This window comes from Alosa pseudoharengus, unplaced genomic scaffold (assembly GCF_046254945.1).
Source record: "Alosa pseudoharengus isolate Yale_2024_CS ecotype anadromous, Long Island Sound unplaced genomic scaffold, YU_APseudo_1.1 YU_APseudo_1.1_scf_12, whole genome shotgun sequence".
Lineage (NCBI taxonomy): Eukaryota > Metazoa > Chordata > Actinopteri > Clupeiformes > Clupeidae > Alosa > Alosa pseudoharengus.
Window position 1 is genome coordinate 32,444,356 of NW_027468587.1, and position 11,844 is coordinate 32,456,199.

At 49.9% G+C, this 11,844-nt stretch overlaps 1 protein-coding gene across 16 annotated transcripts in view; it reads left to right on the plus strand.

Annotated features, from left to right (window-relative positions):
• Positions 1-11,844, plus strand: part of LOC143119405 (histone-lysine N-methyltransferase ASH1L-like) — a 38,926-nt gene that overhangs the window by 3,941 nt on the left and 23,141 nt on the right. For 6 of the 16 annotated variants that reach the window (XR_012986285.1, XR_012986286.1, XR_012986287.1 and 3 more), the window contains exons 1-4: positions 8-1,201; positions 2,194-6,010; positions 9,323-10,004; positions 10,598-10,762. Coding sequence is in view for 11 of the 16 variants with exons in the window: in XM_076280894.1 (XP_076137009.1) it covers positions 662-1,201; positions 2,194-6,010; positions 9,323-10,004; positions 10,598-10,762 (5,204 nt within the window). In the remaining 5 variants the exon portion in view is untranslated. Of the gene's footprint in view, positions 1-3; positions 1,202-2,193; positions 6,011-9,322; positions 10,005-10,597; positions 10,763-11,844 lie in introns of those variants that run through there. The other 10 variants (XM_076280890.1, XM_076280889.1, XM_076280891.1 and 7 more) reach the window with 5 other exon arrangements.

Here is an 11,844-nt window from a genome sequence, read left to right on the forward strand (position 1 = left end):
CCTAGGCTACGGCTGTGTGCGCCGGGCCAGGCTGACTGTCGTTATTTAGGAAATGGCTTCTGGGCCTGATGGGTCCCCTGAGTCGCTTTATACGCTGAGGTCATAATTCTGAATCATTGGCAGAATGACCTCAGCCTATGCGGGAAAGCACCTGCTTTTCGGACGAGTCGTCAGAGAGATTCTTTAGCCCGTCGGAGAAAAATGTGTGGGGTTTTAGTTTCACAGTAGCTTAACTTTGGGTAGATGACCGTCTTTTGCCTTTGGTGTTATATTCTGACCCAGCTACTACAACTGTGTCTTGACCTGATTTGGTGTTGCTGAAAATGTAGGCTATGTAATGCCATATACAGTATGTATGTCTACAGTTAATTTCAAATTATTATGTCTTAAAGCTGTTTTGAACATCTATACATTTCTTATGCGAAGCAACTGCATGAAGCAACATTGACTGACAAATAATACTACTAACATGTTTTTTGTTTTGTTTGTCCTCTTTCCATCATCAACCACATCTGTCATTCAATGGAGGCCTTAAACATCATTCATCTTCAGCATAACTCTCATCTTACGAGGCCTCTCATCCTAGCTAGCCTGTCACTGAGAAAGCAGCTGCACTCTCTGCCTCATCCATCCCACCAAGAAATCACGCCCAGGTCCAGGAATGAAGGGGTGGTCACTCACATGTCCTCCTCTGCCCTTGGTAGATACTGCACAGGAGTTGCCTAAGGAAGTGGACCAACGGGAGCAGGAGATGTCAGGAGAGACTGAGGGAGAAGACGCAACACCGGAGGCTGCCACCGGGGGCAGCAGGGCTGAGGGAGGACAGGAGTTTTCTGTTAAAGAGGCGGATTACTCCGAGGGCTGTGTCAAACTGAAGATTGGGCTTGGAACAAAGCGGACGAAGAAGCCACCCAAGATACTAGAGAACTATGTGTGCCGCCCACATATAAGGACTTCACTGAGGCCAGGGCGTGGCAGTGGGAGTGGCAGTCAAGGTGGAAGAGGCGGGGCCAGGAATGAGGTCACAGGAGCTAACAAATCACAGAGCCCCATGAGGAGTAAAGACAGGAAAGATGCCATGATCTCTGATCCGAACTCCAGTTTGGCATCAACAGCCCTGTCCTGCTTGCCATCGCCAACAAACATCGCGGACACATCCACCACCACAGCCGAGGCTCCTGTGTCTTTGCCAGCAAAGAGGGTAAGAGTGTGCCTCTTTTATCCCCCCCCCCCCCCCTCTCAAATCACAAAAACCGTGTAAGTCGTGAAAGTAGGACAAAAGTGAGATAGGATTGCATCATTGTGGCCTAATCAGCGAGACCGTAAAATCAAGCGTTGACTCATCTGCGGTGGCTCTTGAGTTCGAGACAAAGAGCTGATGCACTGTGTTCTGTAAACAGTCGCTGTAAACTTCAGGTGGTGTTTCAGAGATGCATGCGGCCATGAACTTGTGTTATTACACTTCCTTTGAATTTTATGAGCCATAAAAATAACACACAAATCAAGCAGCACAATAAATGTTAGAAGCTCTCATTTCTGTTAGGAGCAATTTATAGCCACCAATAGCAATGTGTCTCCAGAGCCTATTTTTACCTCACTGTCTGTACCTGCTCTCGTTTCTCTCTCCCCCCTTTTCTCTCTGTCTGTCTGCCTCCCTTTCTCTCTGTCCTCTCTCTCTCTCTCTCACTCCCCTTTTCACTCTGCATGTCTCTAACTGAGCAACCTCATCTGCATTTCTGAGCCTTGACTCTTCGTGCTCATTTCTTTTTAATCTCATTTGGTGTCAGTTTGACAGTTGCTCAACTTGTCCTCATTGTGAAGATAGAAGGTTCTCTCTCTCTCTCTCTCTCTCACTCTCTCTCTCTCTCACTCTCTCTCTCTCTCTGACAGCCTGTCAGTCTTTTACACTTATTGTGTAAGATGTGTAATTGCCATCAAATGGTATCCTGAATAAATGGACACGTGGTATGAGGGAAATAGCTGAAAACCTTACTCAAAGTCACCCCCTTGGAGGTCATTGTGTGTATGAATGTAATGTTTCGATCCTGACTTTGAATGCAAATCTGTGTTTGATTAAACTTCCATTTATGGAAAATGTAATCCCCTCTCTTTGGTTCCCCTTTTCAACAGTGATTAATTTCCCTTCAGAATAAATTGTTAAATAGTGAAAATATCTGCTTTATTTCTCTGTAGGCTCCTCCAAAGTTGGCACACAAGGCAGGGATGAAGGACCATTTCTTGGAGGGCCCCCCAAAGCTAAATCAAAATGGAAATAAGTTATCTGGTGCTGGCAAGACAGGAGAGTCCCCTCCCTCCAGTTCCCTCTCACCCACCCCTGCTGCCTCCCCGCCTTCCCCTACCAAGCAGCACTCCACTGTGCAGGAGGGCGCCAAGGTCACCAATGGGGACACTCCGAGAGACGATAAGGCCACCATCTCCAGCCAGGGAAGCTCATCAGTTGGCGAGAAGCTCAACAAGCGCAATGCCACCTCGAACATCAGCCGCTTAAAACACCAGAAAGCCAGGGCCTGCAAACTGCACCATCTCACAGATTCCCACGTCTCCTCTGTGGGAAACAGCGCAGCCAGTTCTTCCCCACTCCTCTCATGCTCCAACCCTGCTCTCTCAGACGCAAGCGTTGCTCCTGCTTCCCCCACAGACATGGATAATGACCAGGGTAAGCTCTTGCCTTCTTCCCAGGGGAAGACTGGAGCTACAGAGAGAGACAAGGCGGAGGGCACAAACAATAGCATCTCTCTGTCAGTGAGTAACACAGGCACTTCATCAACCATGACGGCAGCAAACAGCAATAAGAGCTCTGGTGGTAAACCACATTCCCATGCGCTGTCCCCGATGACCACCATAAATTCAGACCAAAGCAATGGACAAGTGCCTGCGGGGGAAAGGGATACTGCCTCCTCCCTGACCAGCCCAACCAGTGGATGTATCCCCAATCTGTCTGAAGGAAGCCCTGGATCTGTAGTGCAGTGGAAGGATAATAATATAGGTGTAGATAATCCAAAAGACTTGAGTGTGAATAAGCCAACAGTTGCCTCTGAACAAATGAAAGTAGACAGTGCTGGCAGCAGGGGAGCCTTGAGTGCCCAGGGCAGGAGGAGTGCCCTGCAGCAGGACTGTGTTCCGCCGGCCGCCTCCTCTAAATGCCCCTCGCCCGAGCAGGACAGCAGGCCTCTGAAGAAGCGCAAAGGGCGCTGCCCCCGCTGGACACGGGCGGTGCATCAGGCCCAGACACCGGAGAAGAGTGCCAGCTTCGTATCCAACAGCTCTTCCCCCCAGCAGGTAGCCAAACCGGTACCGCCCCGCCGGCCAGTTGGCAGACCACCCAAGTGCAGTCAGTTTCCTGTCGCCCAGCCAAAGAAGAGGGGGCGACCGAGGCTGAACTTGAGCAAATCAAGCGCACCCACCGCGGCACCTGCAGGCCCTCACAAACACAGCGCTTCCCTGGCCAGCGCCGCAGAGGCTGAGAGGGGCAAGACGGCAACGTCCTCCGAGAGGAGCGTGACCCCTCCGATCAGCCTGAAGAGGAAACGGGGTCGTCCAAAGCTTTTATCTCCAACCCCCAGCTCGGAGCCGCAGCCTCTCAAGTATCCATCAAATGGAGACACACTCAGAGATTCCCCAGAGGCCTGCGAAGGAAATGGACAATCCTGTTCAAAGGGCAGTGGGCAGCTAATGATGAAATCTATTATTGGTAAGATCAACAAAATGAGGACAAAGAGACGGAAATGGGTCTTAAATCAGCTGTTATCAGGACAGGGAGAAGGTGAGAGAGGGGAGTCGGCCAACAGAAAGAAGCCAGGAAGAAAGTGTGACTCAGACCCATCTCCAGCGGCCTCCATACCCTCTCTGGCAGCCTCCTTTGGTGGAAAACTGGGTCCACAAATCAATGTCAGCAAGAAAGGGACAATCTACATAGGCAAGCGAAGAGGACGCAAGCCAAAAGTGCCAAACGGGGATTCCAAATTCGGCTTCTCTCAAGATTACTCCCCGTCGCTGAGTAGCTTCAGTGCCAGCTCGCAGTCGGCCGAAGCAAGCGGTCTCTTCAGCAACCCCTCTTCCAAAAACCAAAGTGCCATTGCCCTGAACCAATCAAAAGCACTGTTTTCCCACACGCCATCTTCCACATGTGCTTCGCTTTTCCAAAACACTTCCTCTTTCTTGGCCCCCTCTCAGAAGAAGTCATCCTCTTACAGGGAGCAGCACCAGCTACGGCACGACCGCAAAATGTCCCTGTCCTCTTCCCCCCTGTCTGCATCGTCACTGAATGAGTTCAAAGACGCCACTGTCTCCCCCCTGAGTGAGACGTTGCCGAGCGACAGCAGCATTGGGACGGACAACAGCATGTCAGACTGGGTGGAGAGGGCGGCGGCAGGTGGCAGGGACGTCGGAGGGGTGACCTTGGGAAGAGGCGCGTCGAGTCTCGCCTCAGACGCCCGGTGCCCTAGGTGGACGTTTGGGGTCACCCCTCACAGGGGTCGTGAGAACTCTGTCACCATAGCAACAGGACCGGCCCGTTACCCCTGGACCCAGCCGTCGAGGTCCCCTCCTGCCCCCGCAGGGGACCAGAGGGAGAAGCACAAACACAAGAGTAAGGGAAGAGTCCACAGGTGCTCCAGCTACAAGCTCAAGGGCCAGAAACACAGGTGCAAGAGGAAGTACCTGCAGCTGAAAAGCAGCCGGCAAGACCCAGACTTCATGCTGGAGGTGGAGAAGCTCATTGCGCGGCTTAACAACATTCACTTGGTCCATCAGCGGAGCGTGCCCGATGCCACGCTGGACGGGGAGGGAGGTGGTGCCGGCGGAGGCAGCGGGGGAGGCGGCATGGGACCCAGCCGGCACTCCCACCCCCACCACTGTATGCCCCAGAACCTGCTGCCCACCATCTTCCAAATCAACTTCAGCGGGTACTACTCACCCCACCTGGCCTGCCCATATGACTCTCTGCACTACGTCAGGAAGCCAGACCTGAAGAAGAAGCACTCCGCGCACCCTGCCCAGTTCCGAGAGGTGTCTCCGTCCGATGTCTCGCTTTTACAGGGTCTTGGGTTCCCTCTCTCCCAAACCGGGTACTACCGCACCCCTCACCGAATCCCATATGCCTCCCCAGTGGGGTTAGGCTACTATAAACGCTACCCCTCCAGTGAAGGCCTTTACACACAGTCAGAGCATTCGCCCTCCTTCTCCTCTCAGGCCTCATACACACACCCTCACCACGCCTACCCCGTCTTCGTGCATCCATCAAAGCTGCACAAAAAGAAGCATAAGCTGATGAGGCAGGACTGTGGTGGGGAGGGTGTGCGATCGCCTGTGATGTATCCAGGGTTCTCCTCCTCGGAGTCTACCTACTTCTGGCCCGGAGAGTGCAAGCGTAAACACAGGCACAGGCACGTGGAGCACGGCGTGGAGGAAAGAGGGGGAGAGTGCGACGTCGCTGGTGGCACGGACAAAACGGAAACGAGAAATCCGGATTTTAAAGAGGCGATGGGGTCTCAGTGGCGACACAGGTACGGCTCCTCGGTCAACCGCGGCTTCGTCCCTCCGTCCCCCGCCCCTGACTCCTCCTTCTCCTCTCCCTCCGTAAGCAAGAGCTGTGTGTTTAAGGAAGCCAGTCTGAACTGGATGGGATCCTCCAAGACATTCCAGACTGCCAGCGGAGGCAGGGGAGGCTTCCTCCACAAGCCCTGGCTGAAAGGCGGGCTGCTCCCGAACCCCAGTGCAGAGCAGGCGGAGGGCAAAGCGGGAGACTCCTCTCTTGACTCGGAGAGCGAGGAAGACCCCGAGTTGTCGTCGTCGTCGTCAGCGAGGACCGGCTCCGTGCCAGGCCTCTCCCGACCTCACCACGTTAACCTGTTCACGAACGCCTTCAGCCAGGGGGCGGCCGCCAGGTTTGGCAGCTTGTCGGTGAGCAGCGGCAGCACAGAAGGGATCTCGGGGCTAAGCCGGACGAGCAGACGAGATCGGCCCACTCCATCTAAAAGCAAGGAGACAGGTGAGCCCATCCTGCCAGCAAACTGGGTACTTACACCCTGCTGTGATTTTGAGAAGGTGTGAAATTGGAATTGTAAATAGTAAATAAATATTCACAAGATCTTTGATAGAAATGTTTAGGTGTGGGTGTCTCGCAAGCTTGTTAAATTGTTTGTGTGTGTGCGCGGTGTGTGCGATAAGTGGGTTGCTCACAGAAAGACTGTATTGTTAGTGCCATAATTCTGTAGTACTTTGCATGGCATGGGAGTAAAAAACATTTTTTGTTGTCCTATGGTCTACTATGCCATACGTGACTCAAGTTAATTTGATTTCACAAGCTTCTCTTTCTTAGTCTAAAAGCACAGTACCAAGAGGTGGAGAGGGATCTTGTATTCCTCATTGACCAAACAGCAGAGAAGAGCCCAATGCAAAGAGCCTCCACTCTCTCAGGCCTAGCCTGAGTCAGATAGGGTCCCAGACCCACTCAGGGCTGGTGTGACCTAAGTGTGTGTGTCCCTCTGGGCTTTGAGAGAGTAGTGACAGCTACTATCACACTACTCCCAGTCACACACACCCCACCACTTCTCAAGAGTGGTGCTGTTGAGTAGTACTGTGTGTGAGCGGGTGTGTGGTTGGGTGCATGTGTGTGTGTGTGTGTGTGTGTGTGTGTGTGTGTGTGTGTGTGTGTGTGTGTGTGTGTGTGTGTGCTCTAGTGAATGGACCAGAAAGTGGTTGTAATCTTGCTTGAAGAGAGGATTACTGGGTTCACTTTTAGGTCACACACTCAAGTGAAAATGAGGCAGTGTGTGTGTGTGTGTCTGGGTGTGTGTCTGGGTAGCTCAGGTGTGTGTGTACTGGAAGATTTGCTGTTTTAAATGTTATGGTGCACACATTGCTGCACAGAAGGGTGGGTTTTAGAGAATGTATGTTTTCACCAATCTCAGAATATATTGCTATGCCGTAATCACTCAGTTGATGGCAGTAATTTGTTAAATGAAGTCTTTGGGTAATCGCCAAGCCATTTCCACTAACCAGCTTCATGTGTTGCCTTCAGCTCCGAATCTGCTCCAGCGTTTTAATGAGCACAGACACAAAGAGAAGAAAAGAAACTGGATAACAGTTAACTCAGGTTAGGCTCAGGTCCAGTCTTGCTCCAACTTAGCTCTGTTCGGTGGCTACTCCCCTATCTCTGCTGCTGTGCATGGTGGGATAAGGGCAACACTTCTGTTTTGTATTTGAGAGGTAATGTGAACCATCTTTTAAATCTGTCCCTAGCATGTGCTGCAGATGAGATAAAGCTAGTTCCACATTCCTATCAGATCTGTAGCCTGGAAACGGAATTATGTAAGAGGCGCTTTCACACTCTGCTGAAGTCCTGCAATAGAATAATCAGCATGCATTTACAGGAATGAACACACACAACGCATACACGCACACACGCACACATGCATAGAAATACGGAACAGTCACTCAGGATATTATTTGAGGCAGCCATAACGATTTGGGGAGTGTGTTCACACCAGTGTTAGTGTCTATCTGATTAGTGGGTTTCAGCTTTGTGTGTGTGTGTGTGTGTGTGTGTGTGTGTGTGTGTGTGTGTGTGTGTGTGTGGTGTGTGTGTGTGTGTGTGTGTGTGTGTGTTAACACAATGACCCACCCTTACACTCACAGCCCTTCGCTGTGATGACCCACCCTTACACTCATAGCCCTTCGCTGTGATGACCCACCCTTACACTCACAGCCCTTCGCTGTGACCTGGCAGACAGGAGGACTCCCCACGGCAAACGCACCACAAGACCTATAAAATACAGGATTATGAATAATATACTTACTGTCGAAAGTCAGCCAAAATATGCCTTTTTAAAAGGCTGGCCTTGCGCGAGGGCATGTGCCGAGCCAAGACACATCAGTGTGTTTGAGTTGGAAAGGACGAACACGAGAAGAGTGGGCAGTCTGCGGAGCGAGGCAAATGTGGTGGAGAGAGAAGAAAGACAGAGCGAGAGGGAACGAGAGGAAAGGGAGAACGAGAGAAATTTGTGGATGGAAATGTACAATTGAAATTTAATCTGGGGGAAGAAAAGGAAAAAACGAAGAGAGGAGAGGACGCCAGAGGGGAGAGAGAGATGATGAGGAAAGAGAGTGAAAGAGAGAGAGGGGGAGTTGGGACAGTGGGAGAGAGAAGGACAGAGAGAATGTTGCTTGTGTGAGGGACAGAATATTTTTGGCTTGGACACATGGACGTTAACTGAAATCATATGTGCCTGAAGCCCCCCTCCCCCATCCCCATACACAGACACAACCCTTTACCTTTTCATATTGCACGCACACACACACCTCTTGTCCTTGTCACAAAACACAGAACACACACACAGACACACACAGACACATCAGGCAAGCGTATTGATTATGTAACAAAGTTTCCTGTTGCCAATTGATGTTGATGGAGGATATGGGTTTTGCACAGGAAATTGGTGTACCTCAGCGTGTTGCAGGCATGTTAGTGCCGTGCCGTTCAGATGAGAAGCTTAACTGTGCAGTGCTGAGGACCTCTGATCTCACGCTACAGAAGAGACTCTCAGCCGTTTATCCGTGCTGTTTCTAATTATTTGTGCTGAAAAAGAGGTTAGTGTAGACAACTGGCTGCTTTTTTCATTAACTCATCTCTGTATACCTCGCACACACACACACACACACACACACACACACACACACACACACACACACACACACACACTCAGAGGCAAGTATGTTTTTCTCCCCATCTCTCTCTTTTCACTCTCTTTTCCAACAGCATGCTTCGTTCTCCTATTCATCTCCTGTTTTTTTCTCTCTTTTTTTTCTCTGTCAGTCTCTCCTTTTTTTCTCTCTTTCTCTTCTCCTGGTATAAAGTCAGTAAGATTGATGACTCCTTTCCCAAGCAGTTCTGAGTTTGTATAAATGTAATACCCATCAGGCTTGGCTCTGGCCTCCCAGTTGGCTCCTTCAATGCTGTAAAATTGCGGTATTTTATCGTTCTTGTGCAGAAGGTCATTATTTGTGAGTAGTCCTGGGGATCTAATGCATTGATATTGACTTCTACCAAGTTTCAGATTCTCAAGGCCTCTAACATATTGTTAAAGGTACTGTGTGCACCAGTGGGTGCAACTGCAGTCTTCATAGTGCAGTAACAAACTTATGAGCCGTTGGCAGCTGATGCAATAATTACAGCAGACAGAAGACAGAAGTGTTGGATAGTAGAACACATGTTGTACATGAAAAAAAATACTTTTAGTAATGACTTAACGACTCTTTCTTTCTTTCTTTCTTTCTTTCTTTCTTTCTTTCTGTTTGTCAGGGAGAGAAGCAAGCCCAGATTCTGACTTGGCTGAAGTTTTAGAAAACGGGGTTCACCTGCAGCATGGTCTCCATCAGCGGAGGCCTTCTCTTGTCCATAGGCACGCCCATGGATACTCCTCCTTCACTGGGCAGCCCTCGCCTCCTGCTTCCGCTGCCTCTGCAGGTCTCAGAGGGACAAAGCTGTCCAGCTACAGGCAGGTGGGGCAGAACGCTGGCTTCCCAGGACCCCTGTCTGAGCCGACCCACTGTCCTTCCTCCTACGGGTCAAGGGTCCGGGCTGGTCCAGAGTGCGGCGCCAGGTCCAGTAGGACCAGCCTGGACCACCTTAACAAGATTCTGCGCGCCAAGAAGATGCAGAGGCAGGCGGTGACGGGCAACAATGTGGTGAAGAAGAGAGGTCCGGGGCGGCCCAGGAAGTACCCTCTGCCCTGCCCACTGCCCCCTCTGCCCACCACCACACAGGACTCGCACCCTCAATACGCCGCAAGAGGAGGAGGAGGTGTTTGGGAGGAGGTGGGTCCGGGCCCAGTCAAGCGAGGGAAGAAGACGAGGTGCTACAAGCGAGGACGAGCGGAGGACAGAGAGGAGGAAGAGCGTCATGAGCAGGACAGACGAGTGCGAGGAGGAGGAGGAGGGAGGAAGGCTGAGTTCCCTCTGGCGGAGCACCTCTCCAGCAAGAGGTTAGAAATCACAGGCAGAGATGGCCAGCTCTAATTCCTCCCATGTGTTTTTATAGCTGTGCACTTACCACAGGTGATTTCATTTATTTATTAGCTGATCTGCTTGGATGAAGAGTTGCATTAATTAGAGGCAGCTGGTTTAGTCAATGGTTGGAACAGATAACTGGGAGGATGTTTACTTCCTGAAGCTGGAGTTTTCTACCTCTGATCATAGGCCACACAGCAGCTGGTCCTGGATCGGTCCGGACCCAGGCCTGACCCGGGCCAGACCCAGGCCGGAGGAGGGCCAGATCAGGGCAGAATGCCTCTGTGCACTCAGCTGCTGTCGGAGATTAATTTCACTGCATGACTGTTATGTTGCAGTAAAGCAGCTAGCTAAATGTTATACAGTTATAATTGATCCAATATTACAGAGAAAAGTGCCATATAAATTTAATGTTGTTGTTGTTGATGATGATTTGCTGATGTGCTCTTCTGTGGTGTGGTTATTCTTATAACCTCAGCTTAGTTAAATGTGTGACTCTCAATGTTCATATTCACATCGAAGATGGCTTCTGTCTCACCCTAGTTTATTTATCTCATCTGTTCTCTAGTTTAGAGGGTGGAAAGTTCAAAAGTCAAACTTTCATTGGTTCAGTCCCATCTGATCAAGCCCCACCCACACAGTCTGTCAGCCAATGGGGTTATGGAATTCCCCAGCCACCAAAGAAGAAGTATGAGAGGGCGGGTCTGTACTCTGATGTGTACAAGACTGATGAGTAAGTGCTGAGTCATGCTTTTTAACACGTGTGTGTCATGTGAGTAAGTGCTGAGTCATGCTTTTTAACACATTTGTCATGTGTGTAAGTGCTGAGTCATGCTTTTTTAACACATATGTGTCATGTAGACCATCACAGGAGCTGGCCCATAACACAATCATGGAATGGTCTACATACACCTACAAACAGTCATACGATGGTCTACATTAACACTCACCTTATACGTTTACATTTATACATTTAGCAGATGCTTCTAGTTAAAGCGACATATGTCATTTACATTACAAGGGCCATTATCCCCAGAGCAACTTGGTGCTAACACTAAGTGCCTTGCTCAATGGCACAACAGTGGAAGCTGAGAACAACTTTTTCAGGCTACAACTTTTGCATGCTAGCCCAGTTCCTTAACCACTACACTACCACCGCCCCATATCACCTGTCATATCAGCCACAAATGGAAAGACCAGACCCACCATGATGGTTTAGAACATGACCCAGATAAATCTAACACAACAGACCACAATGAAACATCAACAGAATCCTCTCATGCGTCTGCAGAACAGAGTCTCATATGTGTGCAGAACAGAGTCTTTCATGTGTCTGCAGAACAGAATCTCTCATATGTCTGTAGAACAGAGTCTCTCATGGTGTGTGCAGAACAGAGTCTCTCATGTGTCTGCAGAGCAGAATCTCTCATATGTCTGTAGAACAGAGTCTCTCATGGTGTGTGCAGAACAGAGTCTCTCATGTGTGTGCAGAACAGAGTCTTTCATGCGTCTGCAGAACAGAGTCTCTCATGTGTCTGCAGAACAGAGTAAACATGCACTCGCCAAACAGCTTATAAACTGGAGATCACTTTTTATCACATTTTATTCAGGTCTTTATTTCCAATACAGATTAGTCTCTGGGACACATCATGTAATCATGCATCTTGTGTGTGCAATTTCTCCAGCTTTCCATATCTAATGTAGCAAATTAAATCCCTTGTATGATTAGTGCTGAATCTTAAAGTCCAGTGTAATGATCTCATCATTTCATACTTCCCAGTAATTCATCAGACTTATCCACTGCAGTTGAGTACA